This window comes from Triticum aestivum, chromosome 2B (genome assembly GCF_018294505.1).
Source record: "Triticum aestivum cultivar Chinese Spring chromosome 2B, IWGSC CS RefSeq v2.1, whole genome shotgun sequence".
Taxonomy (NCBI): domain Eukaryota; kingdom Viridiplantae; phylum Streptophyta; class Magnoliopsida; order Poales; family Poaceae; genus Triticum; species Triticum aestivum.
In genome coordinates, this window is record NC_057798.1 from 152,399,424 (window position 1) to 152,423,737 (window position 24,314).

Below are 24,314 nucleotides of genomic sequence, written 5' to 3' on the forward strand. Positions count from 1 at the left end.
TGGTCCGGCTTCCTGGTTGTATTCAAATCATAGTCGTTAAACACTTTGATCACTTGGGGGCTTGATCGTATTCGAATCATAGCTATTAACCCCTTTGGCCCGGCTTCATGTTCGTATTCGAATCATAGCCGTTAAACACTTTGATCACTTGGGGGCTTGATCGTATTCGAATCATAGCAATTAACCCCTTTGGTCCGGCTTCCTGATCGTATTCGAATCATAGCCGTTAAATATTTTGATCACTTGGGGGCTTGATCATATTCGAATCACAACCATTAACCCTTTTGGTCCGGCTTACTGATCGTATTTGAATCATAGCCGTTAAATACCTTGGTCACTCGGGGGCTTCCTGATCGTATTCGAATCATAGCTGTTGGTACCCCTTTGATCGGCGCAATGCCACAAACCACTTGGGGGCTTCCTGATTGTATTCGAATCATAGTCATTAACCCTTTTGGTCCGGCTTCCTGATCGTATTCGAATCATAGCCATTTTTGGTCCGGCTTCCTGCTCGTATTCGAAGCCTAGCCTCGTCTTTCTCTCTTTTTGGTTTGAATTTTTGAACAACTTTTTGGTTTTTCTTGATACTCTCTTGCCTTGGGGTTTCAAGTGATTCAGGCCATGTAGCCTTAATTCTCACAGCTCATATTTGAAGCATACTCGTGGTTTCTATTAATCCGGCCTGGCTTTCGACGATAAGTCACCAACATATGACAATATTAAATATACTTGGAAGTATTGGATTCTAAGTTTTGGGTTATCACCCTTACTGCATTGGTATCATAAGCCGGCAGTACGATTCAATATCACAGGAACCGGTTTTCAAACCGGATTATATTATTCAAATCTTTAATAGCCAACATGGCTAGATTTTTATTATGGTTATCATAACCAATATTATGTTGGAGGTCTTCAAAAGTCGCTTCAGCGCAATGGCTATTATTTTATCAATGGATATGATTTATTTTACTATGGAGGGAATAGTCTCGAGTCACTGCAGGCTTACGACCCGGCACTTGGGAGCTACATTATTCAAGTTGAGATTACGTCAAATATGCAAGTCCCATGTCACTGCCAGCATGCACCATGGTACTTGGGGGCTAATGCAAAGTCATTTTTTTCTCAACTTATTAAAGACCCGACTCATCACATCATAATGTGTTGGCCCTTGGGGGCTACCAATTGCTCCTGTCAAAAATTCAAGGTACACAAGCCTTAATCCATTATATTGAAAGGTCCACTACTCAGTTGGTAGAGTACAAAGCTCTTAACTTTGTGAACGTGGGTTCAAGCCCCATGGTGGAGATTACATCATATGATGTTATTATCAATGAATTATATACAAAAGTCCCAGCTCAGTTATCTTACTGAGCCAGCCCTTGGAGGCTACACGTCGCTACTCAAATATACATGATCATATTTACAAAGTCCCTGCTCATTATTGCATAATGACCCGGCCCTTGGGGGTTACGCTGGTTAAAGTTTTCTATGAGCTTAAAGGCAATTACAAGTCCCAGATTGCTGCAAGCATGACAACCCGATACTTGGGGGCTACATATAAGGGAGGTACATTTTCAAGTTTGATGTTATCAACAATTATGACCGGTGCTATCAATATTTACAAACCGGATATTTTGGCAATGATAAACCGGCAAGTTCTACATCTTCAAGTTGGCTGAAAATCAGATGAGTATTTCATGACCAATATTTTTTCTGTAAGAAACCAATGTCAGCAAATTGATTATGAAGCTGACCTATTGACTCGGATTTTCTAGAAGAAGGAAATACCAAGGAGCTAAGAATGATCAGGTGCCGTCTTACAAGAGTTCTTAACCTAGAGCATAATCTGTCAAAATTGTTCTTGTGTTTGTTTTACAGGATCAGTTTAACATGGATGAATCCAATTTAAACTGGGGCCTAATGTCGGGGATATACCCCACGGTGTGACACAGCTGGAGATATGACCCGGCTGGGACTTGGTGTTTCATTGGTGACCCGGCAGATTATAAGCCGGCGGACAGTTAAGCATTGTAAGCCGGCAGACAGTTAAGCAGGGTAAGCCGGCAGACAATTAAGCAGGGTAAGCCGGCAGACAATTAAGCAGGGTAAGCCGGCAGACAGTTAAGCCAAACAGTTAAGCCAGACAGTTAAGTCGGCAGACAGTTAAGCCAGACAGTTAAGAAGCCCAAGACATTAAGAAGCCCATGGTGAGAAGCCCATGGTAAGATGTCAAAATAGGTTAAGTCCTAATCCGAGTTTGACTCTACATGTAACCCGCCCCTTCAACTTATATAAGGAGGGGCTGGGCACCCCAAGAGGGGCAGGAAAATAATCGTTAAGGCTAGACACAACTAGAGGAGAGCCGATTATGCGGCGTATCCCTCATGAGCATAATGAGACCTAGCCACAAACAACATGTAGGGCTATTACCGGATAATGTTTCCCGGGGCCCGAAGCTGTCTAAATCCTTGTTTGTGTGTTGATCCGCCTCGCGTCTCTCGTTCCGATCAACCCCTCTCAAGCAACCACATAGATGTATTGGCCTCACGACTAAGTCCTCACACTAGGACATCTGTCGTGACTACTCCACTACACTAACGGTCTAACACATTGATTTGGTGAAGAAGCATTGCACTCATGAAAATGCCTGGATTAACCATGTCTAATCAATTTGTAGAAATCATCTATGGTTATACCAAAGGGTCACCTATCCATAAGGATACATAACTATAAATGTCAAAAATGAAGTCCCCTTGTGGGCCTTCATTTCACTTCCATGATTGACAAATAGATGATAAAATTTTCAGATAACTCTATGTGTCCTCATCAGTATTCACTTCATTGACGTTTAGAGTTATGATTCCATACTGAGGAATGATTTCACTAAGCAAGCAGAGAACGGTCCAGGTTGTGTGCTGGCAAAAGTTTCTAGTTACCACTGGAGACATCGTTGAAATATCAAGTATATACACTTATTTCTTTCTAATGATATTATAAAATGTGTTTTTAGTGAATAACAATATGTCAATATCAAAAATGGCCAAATTTCTTAGAATCATCCATATCTCATCTCTGATTAGGTTAATATTGTTTCTTGATGACATATGTGTATGACCTTTTTTTGCGGGTGACAGATTTGTATGTCAGATGATAGTGTATAAGAATATACACATGATTAACTTTTAACAAGATAAATTTAGAAAATTATAATACAACAAAAGAAGTATGACATAAAATACTCAGCTAGATCAGTGCTGCGCATATGACATTTATTGGTATCAAGAAAGAGAAGTACCCTAAACAAATTATCTGGAAATATTGGATCTCCACCAGCATATAATCTTGACCCCCTGACTTCAAATAAGAGCTAGAATGGAACTGCTTTCATTCACTATCAGGCATCAACAACAAATAACTCTTGAAATTCCCTTGAGAACCAATGCTCGGTGGCCTCAATCTTGATATCTATAAAGCTAGATTAATCATCAAGTACAAAATTGAGCATCATATAAAATATGTTAGTTAAGGAAAAAAAAGGAGAAAAGTAGAGTTTATTTCTCAGAATTCTTGAGGTAAAAGAGATGTAGGCGGAGGGGAAGATGCCCAAGAAACATCACGTGATTGACTGACATGAACGATGTGTGTCATCATGTGGTTGCAAGCAGGGTAGCAGTCCTCACCCTCCACCCTCAAACCGGCGAGCAAATTCAATCCTTCATCGATCCCCCAAAACAGCCAACAAGTAAGCAACATAGTTCTGAGATTAGTACAAAATAAATTTCTTGGACAATTAATCTGCCATGTCATTCAACCACAAAAAAGGAGATTATGGTACAAACTGTATCTTGATAGCACTCTGCTAATTAGTCTATCAATCAAGGCTAGGACCATATAATTACCAACACTGAAATATCGTATTTCCTGCAGAATACAGAACTAATTTCAGTCATGTTGCTTGAGGCAAAAAATACAATGGTATATACTATATACGGAACATCGAGCACTACACTAGACAACAAATTTTACACATAACTCATACAACAAAACTGAGGAAGAAATCTGGCAGCTAATTCAATCACAGCTTGGTTGTTGGTGCAATATGTCTTGCCTCTTGGGATCGAGTAACCAATCCTAATGTAAGTCCATTTAACCAGCTAGTAGCACATCTCAATGGAAACAAATACGTTCCTTGTGGAATCACATGGAAAAAAAAAGTAAAGAGAGAGCGGACAAACCTGGTACATGTACGGTGGCCACAGAAGTTTTGGATGGTAATGTTGATGGGGACACGAAACACAAGGATTGTGCTGAGAATGTAAAGTTCCAGGACGCCCATCGTCTATGCCGCTGGTCGCCACCCTTCCTCTTGCTTGTCGCCGCCGTTGCAACCTACATACCCGCAGGTGGTGCCAAATTCTGGGTTAGGGTCGCCAATCGTCATACACGCATCCCCGGTGCTTCTCTCGTCTTTTTGTCTACGCCTGGAGTATGTAGCGTTGTGGAGAGGCGAAGTGAGGAGAAGGCGACGGCGGGAGAAAAGAAAAAGGGTTGGGTGGGGGAGAACTGGAGGCGGCGCCATCGCTCATGCCTAGGGCTCGCCTGGGAAGTCCGCAGGGGCTAGGATTCACAGCGAGGGCGATTGCTAGGTCGAAGGTCGAGACGGCGGCGAGCAATCGGCGGAGGTGAATCGTGCTAGGGCAGGTCAGCGGCGGCCATGAGTGGGGAAGCGGATGGATTTGAAGGTGGCGGTGAGGGTTGCTATTTCAAAGAAAGAAAGGAAAGAGGATATGCGAGGCATGCGGAGCCCTTCCCAGCCTCCAAGACACACGTATAGGTACAGCACCCCTCGCCCCTGCCACGACTCACCTAAGCACATTGATATATGTTTGACCACCGAGACGCACCGTCACAGGCTCACAACCGACATCCAATCTCACGATTCACCAGGAGCTCTCAATTCGTGGTAGCTTAGTAACTCTAGAGATTAATAAAGGTCTCTAGTTCGTTGAAAGAAAAGGAGAAAATACGAAACGTTGGCGCCACGACGACCTCTGCCACCTAGAACGGCCACTCGGCTCCGGAGGTGCCACCGGGCTGACAAAAGCGTAACCGTAGGCTGCCAAGTTGTCACCCCTCTACGCGTCCCAACCTGCGCCACTCCTCTTCGCGGCCAAGTGACCAGCTCGGTCACCCACCACTAAAATTCCTCACCGCAGGGAAGCTGCCCCCTTCCTTTCTTTTCTTTGAGAACACAAGAGCAGCTTCTCGTGCTCGTCTCTGACCTCTTGCCCGTCGGCGCCCAATTGAAAATTTCCTTTCCCTTTGCTCTCCTCGATTGATTGACTGTTTCGCCTTCACGGACGGTGCCCATGGCCATGGCATCGCCGTCGTGGTCATCTTGCTGCACCTCTACCTCCACTCGTCCTCTGCCTAGTCCTCCCGCGAGCAGCAAGCGCAGGAACCTATGGCGGGCAAGCAGCGGCAGGAGGAGCGCCAGCGGAGGGAAGAGACAGCAGCTGTCCATCCGCGCGGTGGCCGCACCGTCGTCGGCGGTGGACTACTCGGACACGGGCGCCGGCGCCGGCGACATCCCCTCGCTGAAAATCAAGCTGCTGGTGAGTGGCCGATAAGAATATTCCAGCATCTGACTGACCGGACATTTCGTAGCCGCTCGCTCGCTTGACCGATCCTCGCATGGTTCGTGGACGCAGAGCGCGGTCGCCGGGCTGAACCGGGGCCTCGCGGCGAGCCAGGAGGACCTGGACCGGGCGGACGCGGCGGCGAGGCAGCTGGAGGCGGCGGCGCCGGCCCCCGTGGACCTCGCCAAGGACCTCGACAAGCTGCAGGGACGGTGGAGGCTGGTCTACAGCAGCGCCTTCTCGTCGCGGACGCTCGGCGGCAGCCGCCCCGGCCCGCCCACCGGTCGCCTCCTCCCCATCACCCTCGGCCAGGTCAGGACTCGACACCAAATCTTGAGCTCAGCTCAGCCGCACCGAGAATGGTTTCAGAAACGTGACGCGGAAGCGGAACTCCATTCCCAATTGTGCTTGTGCTCGTCAGGTGTTCCAGAGGATCGACGTGGTGAGCCAGGACTTCGACAACATCGTGGAGCTCGAGCTCGGCGCGCCGTGGCCGCTGCCGCCGGTGGAGGCCACGGCCACGCTGGCACACAAGTTTGAGATCACCGGTGAGACACCTGTCGATTCTGCACGCATTATTTGCTTGATTGATGGGTGTTTCCTGAATTCTGATGGCTGCCACTGCCAGGAATCGCGAGTATCAAGATCAATTTCGACAAGACGACGGTGAAGACCAAAGGGAACCTGTCCCAGCTGCCTCTGCTGGAGGTGCCCCGCCTCCCGGATAGCCTCCGGCCGCCGGCGTCCAACACCGGGAGCGGCGAGTTCGACGTGACGTACCTCGACGACGACACCCGCATCACCCGAGGGGACAGAGGGGAGCTCAGGGTGTTCGTCGTCTCATGAGCTGATTTTTGCTGCTGCTGCTGCTGCTCTCACTCTCTCTGTACTGCTTCAAATTTTTTGCCCCTAAACAAAAGTCTTGTAATAGTTCTCTGTCTAATTTTGCCGGAGTAGTATTGTGATAGAGGCTAGCGTGCGTTCTTCACCTATGGGATTAACTTTTTCTCTCTAGCAGATTATTACGTTCGGCTATTTCGTTTTGGTTTAATATGTTGGCTTAAGTTTTAATTATGTGCTAGCGATGCTTTTTTCATGTTAAAACTATGGAATTGCTGTTATAATGCTCAAATGGGCAAAACAATGAAGTTCTTGCTCGCTTAGGTTCTAGATCAGAAAATCTACTATCGTGTTTTTATTTGAAAAAGTTCTATAACGCGAATTTAAAAAATCTTGGATTTTACAAAATGTTGTGAATTGAAAAACAATGAATTTACAAAAATGTTCGTAAATTTAATATATATTTTTGTAGATTTAAAAAAATGTTCAGGAATTTAAAAATGTGTGTGGATTTTAGAAAATGATCATGCTTTTAAAAATGTTTATGAATTGTAAAAAATATTCACAAACATAATAATAATAAATTATTTAAACCATTAAAAATATAAAATAGCAAAAACAAAAACCAGGCAATGCCTTCTCAAAACCAGAAAATTCGGCCAATCCATTGCGGCTAGGTGTGTTTTACCCTCAACCAGAAACATACACCCCTTACAAGCGGGTCTCATAGCAACCCCCAAAGCCTCAGACGCACCAAGACGCTTCAAATCTAGGAAGTTGTTTCTTGTTGGTCTTCTAACCCAACCTTTGGTTGCTAAAGTAACAAAAGCTCTGTTGCTATTCTTCCTACCTAGGATTATTCTCACATACTAACCAGCAAAAAAAAAAGAATATTTATATGTAAGTATGTTTCTTACAGATCTGAAACAAAGAGTTAAAAACGTTGAAAATGAATATATATAAACACACACACACGCACGTGTCATGCACAAGTGTGGAACATAACGCATTGAAAAGCTAATGCCTTCAATTGCAATTTCTCTTAGCAATGTTAGCATTATGTAGGCATCTCGTGAATTTCACAGCCTTATTTTCACAGTCTACAGCTAAAAGTTTATGCATGCATTGTGTGGATAATTTGGAAGCAAGACTATGTGGATAACTTGGAATTTTCACGAATGGATTTAACTTTCAAGGCAATGAACCATCCATGACTCACGTTCCACGGTGTGAACCGGGAGAGAGGGAATGTGGTGATTAAGGTTTTGATGACTAATGTTGTTTAAAGAGGTCCGGCAACTTCTCTCATCGCCTAATACATAAGGGACGCGGCTAACTACCACACGTGTGGCATACTAGCCATTCGCCCACACACGATGTGTGGCGTGAGCAGGAGGCAGCCTACACGGGTTATGTGTGGATGAATATTAGAATTGCCCACACATGTGGGCGCAGCTACTTCATGCTACACGCCCAATAAAGTATTACTCATCTCCATCCCGTGCGTGTGGCACGAAGCAAAAATTCTCACACGTCCTGACGCAGCTACGTTAGGTACTCCCGCGGGATGACGATTTAGTTGCCATCCGGGATGGCAAATGTAGTTATACATGGATGGCAAATGTAGTTGTAAAAGCATGGCAACTCTATCTGTTTTGGTTAACTATAGTTATCATGTCTAATTTATGGTAGTTGCCGCATGTAATCAAACCATAGTTGCCGTGTGTGATTAACTACTTGCCACATATGGTCAAACAGTAGTTGTCATGTGTGTTTACCTAGTTGCCACGTGTGGTCCAACCATAGTTGTCATGTATGGTTAATCACAGTTGCCATGCGTGTTTATCTGGTTGCCAAGTACGCGCAACTGCAGTTGCCGTCTTGGAACGAATCATAGTTGCCATGTGTGTTTACCTAGTTGCCATGTACGCGTACTGCATTTTTCATCCAACAACGTACGGATGTCGTGTGGGCGAAATCAGTTCGCCCACACGCGCATGGACTAGGTGTTGGCTGTGTGGGCATAAACTAGTTCGCCACACAGCGCAGCTGCCAAACCGTGTGCTGCGGGCGTGTGGGCAAACTCTCCAACGCCCACACACCAGCCCTGTTCTACGTGGCACGCGGATTCTGCCTCAATGTGTCAAGATTCGTGCAAACTCGACTGGACGGTCATCCACGCGTGTGGGCGAGTTGCAAAACTGCCACACGTGTGGGCATTAGTCTTTCTGTACATTAGAGCATCTACAATTGTACCCCTCAAAATTCCCCCTTCCTAGTACGTCCTGGCAGACGACCTGGTCATTGTCGGTGACAAAATTGCTGCCCAACGGGACGCCATAAACCGACAATATGAATTTGGGTTGTCCGGCACCCCTCCAACCCATATCTGGGGCGGATTAGATACAGGGACGCTCGGGCGTGTCTGCCACGTCGTACTGACAGGAGGGGTCTATCCCAAATCTCTTCGAGTCACCCCTGTCCTAGCCCAACCCGGCCTATTCCTCTCTACTTTTCTGCCTCGTCCACACAACCACTACCATAGCTCCGCCGCTGCCCTAGCTCAGTCATCATCCCCAACCGACAACACTGTCGTCCATGCCGCCACCGGCCGCTGCCCTGATACGTCCAACTCCTCTGTACATACACCTCGCACTTTATGTGTTCGATGAAATGTCTGAGTAGTTTCTTTTTATTTTGCTCATTTGTAGGCAAAGGATGGATTCGTCTGATGATGAGTATGCGAACAAGTACCTTGTATAATTCATATATAAAGAGTTCATTGATTCCTCAGATTTGGATGACAAAAATGCTGGAATGATGGTGAACATCCAGGGTGAATTTTTTTTATTTTTTATTTTGAATTTTCACCGGGGGGGAGAGAACTCCCCCACTTGAATTGTATTCATTTGCCTATAAGGCTTCGCAGCCTTTTGCAGGATGGGTTCAAGTGAACCAGAATTACAGGGGGCACAGTTGGAGAAGAGATAAAGCAAAAACAACACACACCACAACATATAAACAAGTGAGAACAAAGAGGGAAGACACGCCCTGACACAAGACAAAGCACCACCAGTGAGATCGAACGACATTGGCCAGCCGAGACCAAGCCATGACACTGCACCATCGGTGCAATCTGAGGCCTAACATAGCCGAGACTGCACAACGCCACGACACCATCTATGTCGGGGGTGCCTTCGAAAGGTCATGCGAGGCCGAGACGGCGTCACAACACTTGTGTACCGCAGGCAAAGTCGGCATCGCCAAGCAAACAAGCCGATGACACTGTACCATCGACGCAATCAAAAGGCTTTGCGTATCCGAGACTGCACAACGCCGCAACACCACCTGCGCTGCGGGGCACATTCAAAAGGTTGCGCGAGGCCGAGACGACGCCACGGCACCTGTGTGCACACCGACGAAGTCGCTTGACATCGCCAAGCAGAGACACACCAAAGAGCGTAGGAGCAAGATCACAAGATGAACACCGCCAAAGTGGGGCACCAACCACCATCGACCTCAAACCGGCCGCACCACCACCACCTCAAACTCATCAGCATAGCCAGCCTGGAGGAGGACGCCAACTTTCATCTTCATCTGACCAAACAAGGTGAAGCGCCTTGAACAATGGTCGTATGGTCGCCACCCAACAACCCCCCGAAAGGGGAGAGGTGGGAACGAGGAAATCCATTACAAGACCACACCTCGCTAGCCCGGCTTTCGACGAAAGAATCAGCCCCACTTCAGGGCATGGCTGAGCCAAGATCACGACGACAGAGCACCACTTCTCCGGCACCATCGCCCCCACGAACCACCAATAAAACCACCTCAAGCCACTGGTCACCCTAGCCAAGGCAAGCTCAAAGACGAAGCCCATGCAGGGAATGTGGCGTTGAGCGCCACCATCACCTGATCCCGGAGACCGAGATCCAAAGTTTCCTCTGGAGCTGACAGGAGTGAAGACGAGCACCGCACCATGACGCCTTCAACAAGGATACGACGCCCACAGGCACCGCCGTCGTTGGCTACGACCGAAATCGGAGCCCGGCATTACGCCGGCAGTGTGCGCGCCCCCAAAACCTATAGCCTGCTAGTCCTCCAAGAGCCAAACCCACAGAGCAGAAGAAGCACTCGCTGCCAGCCCACGAACAGAGACTGTCGGCCATGCGAAGCCTCCAGACCGGGGGAGAAACGGAGACGGGCGAGAACCACACCTGCTTCACGCCTAGCCCGCCGCACACCTCGTGCGTAGAACCCCAGCGCGCCCACCCACCCCCATTCCGAGATCCAGCTCACAAGAGAGCAAAGACCGTCAGATCCGCCGCCGATGGCACCGCACACCCAGGCCCGCGCGGGGCAGCCCACAGCCGAGGCAGATGAGTCCGCCACAGGAAGACGCCGCCCCCACGGCCGAGGGATCGCCCGCTCGCCACACACGCCGATGGAGGGACCGCAGGCAGGGCCACCGCGCCAGATCTGGGAGGCGACGCGCCAACGCGCGCCCCACACAAGTGGAGCACGGGGGTGCAGCACCAGCCCGCCGCGAGCACCACCGCCTTCCGCACCGCGCCCGGAGCACGAACAGCGCGCGCGGAGGAGCGACGCACCGCCGCCGCCACACGAGTCCCCTGCTCGTAGACGAGCCGCTCCGGCGCGCCAGCCCTGCCGCCGCCGAATCCACGCGGGGCTTTGCCCGACAGAGGCAGTTGGGCGGCGGGGGGGGGGGGGGGGGGGGGGGGGGGGGGGGGAAGCCGGGGGAAGGCCGCTACGCTTTGCGAGATGCGCCGCCGCCTGAGTCGCCCTGGGGAAGACGGCGCGGGGGCCAAGTGTAACCAAATGTGCCTCTATCCCAGGATGAATTGGAGAAGCAATAGGAGAATGTCCTGAACTTCATGGGTTCGATAAAACGGTAGGATAGTTGCTACCGGATGAGCAGAAGTTTTTCCTATGCGTAGTGAATGTCGCGGAGGCGAAGGCAACCCTATGCATGATTTAGAGAAGCAAGTTCATGCACTAAATTATCTTATGCAGCACATGTGATTTTATGCGAATTTTATGTTTCAACTATGACTTTTTTACATTTTATGCTTGAACCACATTTTTATGTGCTATTTCCCTCCTCCTTTTGTAAGGAATATCATAACCTTCAATTATATGGGATATCCCAACTGTTTCACACATGAACAGAGAGTAAGCTGAACCAACCAGCTGGGCGTATCAGATTCTATAGATTTGCACATACACATGGTCTACGATAAAGTAAAACAGGGCACCAATGCATCCACCATTAATAATCAAAATAACGCAAGGCTTAGCAGCCAGGGAAGTAATTTGACGAAAATCAAGGGCAGCACTTCAGCTGCAAGTTTACTGAATTGCATCACGACAGAAAGTCTGGCAACAATCATATCAAGTTCATGATGTTCGAGGTAAAAATCTATCATCACACCATAGAAGACAGTTCTACTTTAAGATTTATCCGATAACATGGAAACTCTTAACATCCTCTCCTACTGCATTAAAGCAGCTGATGACTTCCGCACCATCTGAATCACTCGTGGAGGGTGCCCAGAATGTCGTCGTCTCTGTAGAGGAGGTACCTGAAAAGTTTCAGGTGCATTAGAAAAGGCGGATAAAACTGGAGGTTGCCAGGTGGGTAAAAATAGAACATGCTTGTTGTCACCCAAAAGTTTTGACAGAATGTTACATCTAACAACAAAGAGCATGTGAAAAGTGGCATATTAGTATAAAGAGCTGCTACCATCTTTAGTAATAGCAGAAGTTTCAAATCACAGTTAGATATTAGCACTTCCCAAGTAACACATCTGCTAATCCAACTACGCAATATAACTATCCAAGTTAAGGCAAAATGGCTTGATGTAGCAACACAGACCATGTGAAAGATTTTAGTACCAACTACCTAGTGGCTGTGGCAGCATCTGAATGATGAACCATATCAGGTGATACAATTAGTGATATACTGCTATTCGCACTTGAAAAATCACTCGCATATTACAACTTGTGTCCCAATAGAATTCATTATCCTACATTCATGGAGGGAATAATCAAATGCTGACAAGGCATGAAAACAATTGTTTCTACAAGTATGGAAATGTGCACTATGCTGCTGAATTAGGATGTTGCGCTTTGTTTTGCATCACACGCATCAAGAACATCACAACACCAACAACTGAAGTAATACGATGGTGAAATAAGTAACGTACTCTTTCTCAGGAGCAAGCTTGACTTCAAGACCGCCATACTCAGGCAGGAGCACATGGTCGCCTTCCTTGAGAGCAACAGGGATCAGCTTCCCTTCCTTGTCACGGCTGCCAGGGCCAACAGCTATCACCTTACCAGAGTTCAGCTGGATTCACAAGAACATTCTCAAGTCATGAACTGATTTGACAGTCAAATTATCAAAGACAACTCTGAAAAATCAGGGAACCTTTTCTCGAAGATAATGTGGGATTAGTTAAGTGCACTACTAATAAGAGTAATCAGTCAAGAACCGGTCAGTTAACTTCATCACTAATAGGATTGATCAGTCAAGAACCCGTCAGTAAACTGCACTACTAATAGGAGTGATTGGACATGAACTGACCAGTTTAAGTGGTCTGACAGGACTATTGAGGCAGAACTACAGTAAAACTAGCAATCTAGTAGCATGACAAATGTGAAAGCAACATTGGTGGTAAAAATAAACTCTTTGTGGAAGCAGAACTGACGGCATCTTCACCAATGAAACTACATTTGTTTAAACTAAATCATTCTAGCTAACAATCCGCAGGACACAAGGCGAATCTGAATCAGCCAGTCTAGCCACATCCCCATCTGCACAAATTCCACAATTAAACAATTTGCAAACTACGCAGCTATCTCTCTGCCTAACAAGTAACCATATCAGAATAATAAGCAATCTTCCCAGGAACAGACACCCCTCCTGTTCATAACTACTCCGTATGAACTATTGACGAACTAATGTTCTGAAAAAATACACAACTAATAGCACTGGGTCAGAACTATTGTACAACTACAACTTAGCAGTCTAGTAGCACGCCAACTGCAAAAAGTACAACATTGGTAAAAAAACGATTCTTCGTGGAAGCAGCACAGATGGATGTCAACTTGATTAATCGAATCCCAATTGCCTAAATTAGATCGTTCTAGCTTAGAATCTACCTACACAAAGCAAATCTGAGGCGACCGGCCTTGCAACACCCCCAACCGAATTAATTCCACCAGATAACGAATTTGCAACCTAAACGACCATCGCCCGCCCAAGATCTAAGCAGTCCCCAGACGGGATCCACGCATATATGAGCAAGAAGCAACATCTACCAGCGGCAGCGGCATCAGCAAAGGGGAGGGCGAGAAGGGCGCGCCGTACCTGCTTGGAGGTCTCCGGGAGGAGGATGCCGCCGGCGCTCTTCTTGGGCTGCACCACCTTCTCCACCAGCACCCGGTTGAAGGACGGGATCAGACGCCGAATCGCCGCCATCGCCGCCGACGAGATCAGACGCCGCTCTTCTCCTTCTTGGGAAACAAGCAAGAAAACGCGACGCTTCCACACTCTTCGCTTTTCGCCTCCAAGGATGGTGGGGTTTAGGGTTTTATGAGGGGAGGCGCGGTTGCGGGCGCGGTGGAATGACCGTCCTGCCCCTGCCAGCCCTAGAATGTTCCTGCCCGTGGGCCAGAGACAGCCGCGCGATGCTTACTACGGCCCAGTTAAGGCCCGTTATCGTAGGCTTTAGCCCACAAGGCGTTCCAACGTGCGAGGCAGCGCCGCCGCGAGCGAACTCCATTCCCTTTCCAATTTCCACCCTGCTGCTGCAGTCGCCGGCGGCGAGGAGGAGCTGAGAGATGGCGGACGCCGGCGGCGTGAGGGAGCGGGAGGAGGAAGAGGACGACGACTTCGTCTGCCTGGATCCGTCCTTCTTCATGAATCGCAAGTAGGGGTTTGCTCTCTCTCTCCACCCACTCGGGGTTTACTGTTCTTATGTAAGTAGCTGAATTGAAAGCTTCTATGCTGATTTCGTTGCTGGATTTGGGCAGCTACGAGATGAAGACCTTCACCTACGGCTCCCAGGAGCTCCAACTCCTCTGCCTCAGCTCCGCCTGCAGTTAGTGCCCCTACCCTTAGCTTCTTCCTTGCCAATGTTGCAAATTACTCGTCGCTAGCTAAGCGGGGGCAGTTCGATAAGCCTGTTGCGATGGTGAATTGGCAACGGGGGGTCTTGCCACTAGCTCGTTCTGTGTAAAAATCTACTAGGAGCAGGGACAAGCGTGGAGGTTCCTTAGTTTAGAGCAGAAGAGGGGATGGTTGGTTGAACTTGAGCAGCACATTGTGCTGCTCAAGTTAGTTACCGATGTTTTTGTGTCGACAATTACAAGTTGTTCAATCCAGCACTGTTTGCATGATAGCCCTGAATAATACTCAGTGTTAAGTTCCACCACTTGTTGTTTCATTTGGTCAATGAATTGCAGCATGTATGATTCAGGCACCGGCAGTTTGTTCTACTTGTTTACTCGATGAGGTGCTGATCACAAGTTTAATACCGTAAGAACAGCCTATCAATTGTAGATGGCTTGTTTCTGGTTGTGCAGTTACAGCTTAGGTAAAATGTTAAATGTTTCGAGCATGGAAATATGTCCGTGACATGTGATTTGGGCATTGTCTTCTTGTTGTCTGCATATGTAGCAAAAAAAAAAACGGATGTTCATTACACAGTCATGTGGCTCTAGGGCCACTTTTTACCTTGTCTTGTTTGTGAATCCTTCCACTGAGACAGTTCCATTCTAGTGCATGAGGATGTCAAAAGGCCCACGTATCACATGATCAAACTAATGAAGGGTCACAGTCATATTGGTTGTCACTAGGCAAGGCGACTCACTTTGTATCTACTTTTACAGCCATCGGAATGTACGCAGATTTTCCTAACAAAGTAACTCTCATTTAAGTGGTCACAGTGCTATCCATTGTCCGTCAGTTGAATTTTTTTAGACCTGACCATGCTACACTCAAGTTCTGTTGCTGCCGTGCAGCGAGATATGTGGAGGGTCTTATTTAATTAAGTCTCGTGGTTAATACACTAACTTGTCTGCTTGGATTTTGGTACAGGCTAAATGGCACCCATAGTAAAGAGTGCCAGATATTTATTATTTTCTTAGCATGTCGCCACCACTAACAAACAATCAAATGTTTGGTGCAGCTGATTATGATCTTACTGGACAGTTAGTATGGCCAGGTGCTGTTCTGATGAACACGTACCTATCTGAACACCCTGAGACTGTGAAGGGGTGTTCATTAATTGAGTTGGGATCTGGGATCGGTGAGACCGTGAGAGAATTCTCTATCGCATTTACTTCAAATTTTGATCTTACAAACACTGACACTATCATGACTTGCTAGGCATTACCGGAATATTGTGCAGCCGTTTCTGCAAAGAGGTGGTATTGACTGATCACAATGATGAAGTTCTAGAGGCAAGATTTAAACCTTCAGAATCTTCCAGTTTGACATTTTATAGAATGATTTTGAGACTTCCACATGTTTTTAAGATATTGAATTACTTGTTATAGCAATTTGTGTATGTGATATACATTGGGTTTATAGACATCAACATTTTCCAGTCTATGTATCAGCAATCATCCAGTGTACTGCTATATCTTCAAATGCTAGACCTAGAAATCAAATTCATTGATCATAAATGATGCAGGCATTGCACCGCATTAAATTTTCAGTCTGTCCGGCAACAATCATCCAATGTACTGCTATATCTTCAAATGCTAGAACTAGAAATCGACTTCATTGATCGTGAATGATGCATGACTTTGCACATGCCACACTTGGATCTTTCCTTGGACATAAGCCTTACATCTATTTCACAGATTATAAAGAAAAATATAGAGATGCAGTCATGTTCTGGCAATGCGGATGCAGGTTACCACTTTGTAATTTCCAGCTTATTACTATGTTTCATTGCTCTGACATTCGTTGAAATAAAACTATCCAGAAATTGAATCTGAACTGATACTTTTGTTGCAGTGTTGACTGCTGAGAAGCTAGAATGGGGAAATCATGATCATCTAAGCAATATCATTGAAAAACATCCTGTTGGATTTGATCTCATTCTTGGAGCCGATATCTATATCCTTCTAACTTTTCTATGCCCCTGTGGTTATTTTCAGTTCTGATCCCTTTTTTCTCTATTCCTTATGCATATATCAATTGCTGCATTTCGTGGACCTTGACTCGCAGAAAGCTTCCAGCAAGCTAGCATTCCATGTCTCTTTGATACTGTAGTGAAGCTTCTTCGTATGCAGGCCAATAAATGTAGATTTATACTGGCTTATGTATCACGAACCAAAGTGTATGTACTTTTTCAACTCATTATCTATGTATTTTTTTTAAAACTCATTATCTTCCCGTCCAAGACATATATGAGTAGAGTTCTGAATGCTTTCTAGAAAAAAGGTGCAGATAAATGCTGTCCATTATGATGTGCCAATTGCACTAAGGAATTGCTGACATTATAGTTGATTATTACATTATATTCGCATTTTATTTCTCCTTGCTTTATTCGTTAAGAATAACTACTCGCCCAGTTCTTGGATCATGTTGCGTTGACTAATCTGTATAGTTTGGGTCTCCGTCTGCCAATATAAGTATATGATATGCCATTTTGAATATCTTTGCTTAAAAGGTAGCTGAGGCACTCATGGATAAAACTGCCTAAAGAGACATTATTAGTCAGATTAGAACTTCCTAAGAAGCACTTACAATGGCTCCAAAAAATCAAAACGTTGCATATGCTAATGAGCGCTGATCCCTTGAGTCAAAATTGCTCACACTGTGATTCACTTGTACATAAAGATAAGAGATTTGCTGAAAATTCTAAATTCGGCGTGACATGTACTATTTATGTAGAGCTACAGAACCTCTGCCGATTTACAGACATGCAGAGTGTCATGTTGCCCACTCTTTCATCAGTTTGTTGCTTGCTGGAGATACACTGCACCTGCTAGTTCATTTTCCTTGTGCAAAAATGATTTTCCAAATGCGTTCCTGAGCATATGGAATATACAGGCTGGCTCGGAGTAGTTTAGATTATCTTTTACTGACAGCTGCAATTGGTAGCATACTGACATGTACTTGGTATGGTCAGAATGTCCTGTTCTAAAGCTTGCAATACAAGAACAACTGCTAACAATAAATGGCCTATTTTTTCCTGAGATATTATGTCCGGTTATCTCGTTGTCCTTCACACTTCTGTAAATATTTTCGCGACGTCGTCATAACTCATACAAGTGAGGTCTTAGAGCGATCCCAACACTTTGTTAGCCACTTCTGTTTGCTTCAGATTTAACTCTCCTATTTTGTCGTCCAACTTACTTTCTTCTTTTGTTGTATTCTGACCGATTCCAGAATTAATGCATCTTTTTAAAATGATGATGTGTATTCTCTTAACCAAGACACTTCTCTTCTCGATATGACCAGCATGGATGCACTAGTACTGAAGGAAGCTGAAAAACGTGGAATGGTTGTCAAGGAAGTGGACGGGACAAGAACAACCATCACAGATCTCGAAGGCGTCATATTCGACATCACCCTCAAATGACGCCTCCGATGGAATGCTTGGGTGACAATTCCATCAGACAGGAACAAGATGTGGAGCCTCCTATCAGGAAAGCCAATGTTACCGCCTGCATGATCTGCTGAGCTGGCCCTGAACATGATGTGGTCTCTAGTTTGCATCTCTCCACTCCATGGGAGAAAACAGTAGTACAACACTAGCATCAGTCCTGATATGGCGCTGATTGATTCAGCACAACTTTTAAATGACTCGCCGGTCGTGGCCCTTTTCGCTAAATCAAGAAGCGATTCGGGTCACGACGTCACAGCGTTTTTCCTATACCGTCTATCAAGTACCAATGAGATGACCAGGCACTGATGGAAGTCCTTGATCGAGAGGATTCAATCAAGAAAGAGCTGCCAGAAGCAGTTGCATCATATGAACTTGACTACTTGAGAGGTGCTTGCTTGCAGGGCCTGAAGATGCTCTGGATCGCCATGGGCTCGTGCTTGGCGCCACCTAGGTAAAGCACCAAAACCCACACTGGATGAATCGATGAATCTTCATCATCCCTGCCCTGCATTGTCTCGCAATGCTCCCATGCCAAGTTGCTGATGCATGCGATGTGGATCCAAAATTCTTGGTTGTTCTTTAGCCTGTTCCTCGCCCTTGCCACGTAGCGAATCTCATCGCGACAACTCGTCAAGGCCTGCCCTGGTCAGCAGAGCAGAGCAGAGCTTGTCACGGAGGCAAGCCGACGCGTCGTCGGCGGCTTTGCTTTTCTTATTTCTTCCTACTCCCTCCGTTCCGAATTACTTGTCTTAGATTTGTCTAGATACGGATGTATCTAGCATTCTAGATACATCCGTATCTAGACAAATCTAAGACAAGTAATTCGGAACGGAGGGAGTAGCTCGGAAGCAGTCCAAGATTTGAAGCCATCGCTAACGCTGATGCTGCCAAGAAGAGGGGAGGTCACGAAACTGTGCCGGATCCTGTTGCTAACGCTGATGCGTTGCACTGGACCTGCCTTCCGCTATAATCCGAAACCGGGATGAACCGCACTGTACCCGGTCTGCTTCTGAAACAGTAGAAAACGTTGGTTCGTTTTCGATTACAGGGAGATGCAAGCACGTACACGAATAGTGTCTGTATGAAGACCATTGACGATGAAGGATCTCTAGCCCCACAGACCCCCAGCCCTCTTGGCCACACAACAACACTTCCACTTCTCTTAAGTTTTTTTTTTGAAACATAGCTTATCTAAGCTTTCTTGCTCTAAAAGTTGTTAAATTGTAGGCAGCTTGCGAGCGCGGCGTTTCTGCTCCCGAGTTCATTTGCACCCGCTCTGACAAAAAAAATCAAAACAAATACTAAAAAAATTCCAAAAAAATTTGTGTGGTAGATAAGTTTACGCGTGAGGTGCGCTCCAAGTTTCAACTCATTTGTACATCTAAGAAACTCTCAGCAAAAAAGGCAAATTCAGGGTCTGTAAGAATGTTTACTGTTTACACATTGTTCTGACCCGATTTTTTTTTTCTGCGAGCTTCTCAGATGTCCAAATAAGTTGAAATTTCGAGTTAACCTCACGCATAAAATTATCTATCACACAAAAAAATGGATTTTTTTGAATTTTTTAAGTATTTATTTTGAATTTTTTTCTGACCAAGTGCGGATGAGCCTGGTCACCGAGTTGGATTTTCGGCAGCTTGCTTGCTACTGATTTTAGTGGTGTACAAGGAGCGGATGAGCAATTCCTTGTACTACTGATTTTAGTGGTTTACTACTGGTCAGGACAGGTTGGCGATTGGAGGTTGGAAATGGTCCCATGCAGCAGATGGAAAGAGTAGTGGCGTAGCGCCATGGATAGAGTCCAAGAACCCTGCAACCACTATGTTGCAACCAACACGATTAAGATCCATTTGGACGCCCATCTTGTTTAGCCTCATAACTAATTAGGCGAGCGAAATCAACGTCTGGGTTTATTAACCAACAAGTTTGGTCATGAAAATCGGCATCACGCTTTGGATACCGTACCCTAGCTAGCGATCTTCTCTGAATCGCCACCGGCATCAGTCAACTTAGTCGTAATGGCAATGTGCCCCGTAGATTAACCAACGCCTCTCATTCACTGGCCATGATTGGATTTCAGCTACTAGTAGGAGTAGTATCTTGCGGCCTCATCATCAGACGAGAAAGGCATCAAGACTTGATTGGTTTCTTTCTTTCTTTCCTGGCTTTTCCACAGCCGCCGCATCCGATGCTTGAGGTTGAGGCATGCAGGTGTCAGTCACTCACTCAGTCGGGTCAAATTGGGGGCCAGGAAAGGAGCGGCGCCCAACCCAAACACCTGAAAGGGCGTACGAAAAGAAGAGCAATTTACTGGGCACTGCCTGAGGGAAAAGTAAAAGTGGGGAAAAGGAAAAAGGAGAGCGGCCACTCTCTTCACCGTTGGCAGCATTGCCGCATGGTTTCACCTCTTCTTTTACTTGCTTTTTTGCGGGCACACTGTTGCCTATATATGCTTGCATGTGTGTGTGGGGGTGTGTTTTGCAGAGATTCCTTTCCTCCTCCATGAAATGAAACACAGGATGAACATGAGCACGTAAAAGAGGAGGAGGTTGATTGGCTGCCCAATGATTGAGCTGCATTGCATAATCCAGTACTGCCACTCCACATGAGAGGAGAATTTTTTTCCACCACCATTACATAATGGAACTGCATGCACATGCTTGCCTAATTAGCTCGTACTCTTGTCTGTTTGTATAATGAGCTGCTATGTGTCTGCTACCCGATCTGACCAGCTGCTTGAGGAAACCGTTAAGGGCCTCTTTGATTTGATCCACAGGATTCTGGAAAAACAGGAATAGAAAAAGTATAGAATTGGATTGAAGTGGCAAGATTAGCAAGGACCAAGGAGTATTTGATGCCACCGAAAAACAAAGGAATTGTAAAAATGTTGGAATAGATGTTAGATTTCTTATATGAAATGTAAGAAAAATTTATAAGGATTTCAAGCCTCCAATGGAATTCCTTTGGACCAAAGGAGCCCTAAGTTTTCCAAGCAGAAGTGTCGTCTCTCGTCACAACGGCCACACACGCATGGGCGCAGAGGATCCTTGGCCACCAATTGCACATACACATCCTTGTACTAGTGCTATACATGTAGCAGCAGCAGTGAGTGCCAAACTCAACGCAGCATGACCAGATACCCAACTGATAAATACAAGATGTTGCTTCTGTCTCGATGTCTGTTTGCTTGTGTTAATAGCAAAGGGCCGGTGGCAACATCCCTGTCAGTTAGCACCAGGATGGTCCAGCCACCAGGACGGATACACACATATACATACTACAGGTTGCCAACTTGGCCTTCAAGGCTATCTCATCTGGCCCGGAGACGGCCGGTGACGTCTAGGCTACCGGCCGCCGTCACGCTCTAGACCACCGCCGGCGACGACCAGCCGCCCCGGCCGGCCGGTAGGTGTATGACAGTCTTGAGATAGTGTTTACAGATCAGCCATGACAAAAGGTTAATTCAGAAGCCTGCTTGTTTTCTTGTGCTGATGGATAGGTATAAATAATGTCAGGGAAGGGGAGGATGATGGCATGGGAATCTGGAAAGCGTATGTGCTCAAGGCATAAGCTGATGGAGTTGTTGGTCACACGCATGGCATGACATGGATGCAGTGGTGGTGATGAAACCATGACCTCACACACATTGCCGACCAGTGGATGCTCATTGGCAAGCACCACCTCAAAAGTGCTCTTGCTCTTAATTAGGGCACAAGTTGATTAATGGACCTCGTCATTTGTTTAGAAACATTGCAATGTACACACTGCGGCGCGGCAGGCTGCCTCACGAAGCAACCCGCCGCAAGCCGCGTTTTTCTGCGAAAGTTGCAGCCTAAACAAACACGACGAAAGCTAACCACGGATGATGGGGCAACTAACTATGGATGACAGGATGAGCCTATGCTCATTTGACCATCCTATATATGCTTAGTTAGCCTCATGCTTGGCGGTGTTGATCAGTTCAACTTCAAGCAAAGCATGATTACCTGTCAGGTGTAAACAACAAGCAAGGTCAATGGCGTTTATGGGCTCATGACAACGAGTTGCTGCTGTTCGGTGGAGGCTGGGGAGCAGTAGGCTAGCAGTTGAAGGAACTGGTCATGAAATTAAGAGGTTGATGTGCATCTCCAATGCAATGCAAGCTCACGTGAGCTGTGACGATGTATGGCGTGTGTGTGGTGAAGATCTCCACGATCTAATTAGTTGCAACCGCAGGGGTTTGTCTAGGTCGTTGTTAGGTTTGGACTGGGATTTAATATCTGATTAACCATGCAATGATATGAGCAATTAATCTTTATTTTCCAGCAGATCACTACTGGTTAGAAATAGTAATAGTATAGTGTGTGGAGTATATGCATACAAATACGATGTGTAGTACTGGTAGAACCCAGGTAGTTGTAGCTGTGTGTCTAACGCGTTTTTGTACATATATATACGCACAATGACAAGTGCTTTGATTGGGTCTAAATATATCATAGATCAGTTGATTCAGTTCCAATAACTCTGATTAGTCAAACTTCTCTGTGTTTTTTTTGGACTCGGCCAGCTCATCCATGACCCCGTACATAATTGGTCGTGCATGTCCATGTATAATCGTTTTGAAAGGAATGGGTAACGAGGATTCATCTTCAAGTACAAGTACATGTGAAAGGGATTTGTTGGAAATCTAGTACCTGACGTTTATACAAGAGAGTGGCTAACAAGTATCACTAAAATATTTTCAACCGTCTGTATTTCCTCCTGTAAGGTAGGAGAAATATTTGAGAGCTTACAACTAGAGTACATAATGATCTTTATCAGTATAATGATCTTTATCGCTGGATTGTTGATGGTATTCTTTTCAAATGCTTGAAAAAACAAAAATAAATTGAAGAAATTTCACCCAAGTTTGCATCAAGGAGCCCAAACAAGCAATGACCAATATATGATCATCGTCCTAAGCATAAACATGGCTGAGGTAGACTTATCGCCCTAAGCACATAAAGTGGGCGATGTAGTGTTGACATGGCCCTTAGACAAACTTGGTGCAACTTAGTTTTTTGACACACTAGCTTTGCCAAAAAAAACTCTTCATCTTATTTAGGCAAATAATTTTTCTTTTGGATCATCATAACCCAATTTCGTATCCGACTTCTATATAGCCAAAATAGTGCACCCTAATATTTTTCCGAATAAAAATTGCCCGACCCAGACATCGAAGGAACTCTATCCTAAAGGAACTTGAAGGTCCCACTAAGGATAGAAGCGCATATTAGAGACGCTTTTGCAAGGTGGATATCATTACATCGTACCATTACATAATAGTTGGGGATACATACAAGAGGCATATAATGCCACACGAATACAACAACATCATACACAAGGGCATCAACCGACTACGGATGAAACACAAACAGAAACTCAAACGACATCCACCCTGCCCAGGCTGCCGACCTGGAACCTATCCCCTGATCGAAGAAGAAGCAGAAGAACTCCAAAACAAGTAACATCGCTCTCGCGTCAAGATCATCGCATAACCTGTACCTGCAACTGTTGTTGTAGTAATCTGTAAGCCACGAGGACTCGGCAATCCCATCACCATGGGTATCAAGACTAGCAAAGCTTAAAGGGTAAGGAAAGGATAAGTGGTGAGGTTGCAGTATCGACTAAGCATATATGGTGGCTAACATACGCAAATAAGAGCGAGAAGAGAAGCAAACGGAACGGTCGAGAAGCTAGAAGTGATCCTGAAACTACTTACGTTCATACATAACCCAAAAACCGTTTCACTTCCCGGACTCCGCCGAAAAGAGACCATCACGGTTACACACGCGGTTGATGCGTTTTAATTAAGTCAAGTGTCAAGTTCTCTACAACTGGATATTAACAAATTCCCATCTGCCACATAACCGCGGGCACGGCTCTCGAAAGTTTATACCCTGCAGGGGTGTCCCAACTTAGCCCATCACAAGCTCTCACGGTCAACGAAGAATATTCCTTCTCCCAGAAATACCCGATCAGACTCGGAATCCCAGTTACAAGACATTTTGACAATGGTAAAACAAGACCAGCAAAGCCGCCCGAATGTGCCGACAAATCCCGATAGGAGCTGCACATATCTCGTTCTCAGGGCACACCGGATTGTCCAAACTTCCGGTAGGCCAGCCCAGAGTTGCCCCTGGTGGCCACCGGCGGCTGACAGGTTGGA

General features: G+C 46.0%; 3 protein-coding genes across 3 annotated transcripts; 2 read left to right on the plus strand and 1 right to left on the minus strand.

The window, feature by feature from the left end:
- Positions 1-5,196: 5,196 nt before the first annotated feature.
- On the plus strand, positions 5,197-6,692 carry LOC123044018 (plastid-lipid-associated protein 6, chloroplastic). The gene is made up of 4 exons (XM_044466635.1): positions 5,197-5,615; positions 5,712-5,951; positions 6,061-6,187; positions 6,268-6,692. The coding sequence occupies exons 1-4, from the start codon at positions 5,370-5,372 to the stop codon at positions 6,483-6,485; spliced, it is 831 nt and encodes a 276-aa protein (XP_044322570.1). The 5' UTR covers positions 5,197-5,369; the 3' UTR covers positions 6,486-6,692.
- Positions 6,693-11,809: 5,117 nt separating this feature from the next.
- LOC123044020 (10 kDa chaperonin, mitochondrial) lies at positions 11,810-14,108 on the minus strand. The gene is made up of 3 exons (XM_044466637.1): positions 13,870-14,108; positions 12,704-12,846; positions 11,810-12,079 (listed from the first exon to the last, which is right to left on the minus strand). Exons 1-3 carry the CDS (start codon positions 13,978-13,980, stop codon positions 12,031-12,033), a joined length of 303 nt encoding a protein of 100 aa, XP_044322572.1. The 5' UTR covers positions 13,981-14,108; the 3' UTR covers positions 11,810-12,030.
- Positions 14,109-14,240: 132 nt separating this feature from the next.
- Positions 14,241-18,394, plus strand: LOC123044019 (protein N-lysine methyltransferase METTL21A). The gene is made up of 8 exons (XM_044466636.1): positions 14,241-14,431; positions 14,535-14,602; positions 15,692-15,811; positions 15,892-15,965; positions 16,371-16,422; positions 16,528-16,629; positions 16,744-16,852; positions 17,980-18,394. Exons 1-8 carry the CDS (start codon positions 14,343-14,345, stop codon positions 18,098-18,100), a joined length of 735 nt encoding a protein of 244 aa, XP_044322571.1. The 5' UTR covers positions 14,241-14,342; the 3' UTR covers positions 18,101-18,394.
- Positions 18,395-24,314: the final 5,920 nt, after the last annotated feature.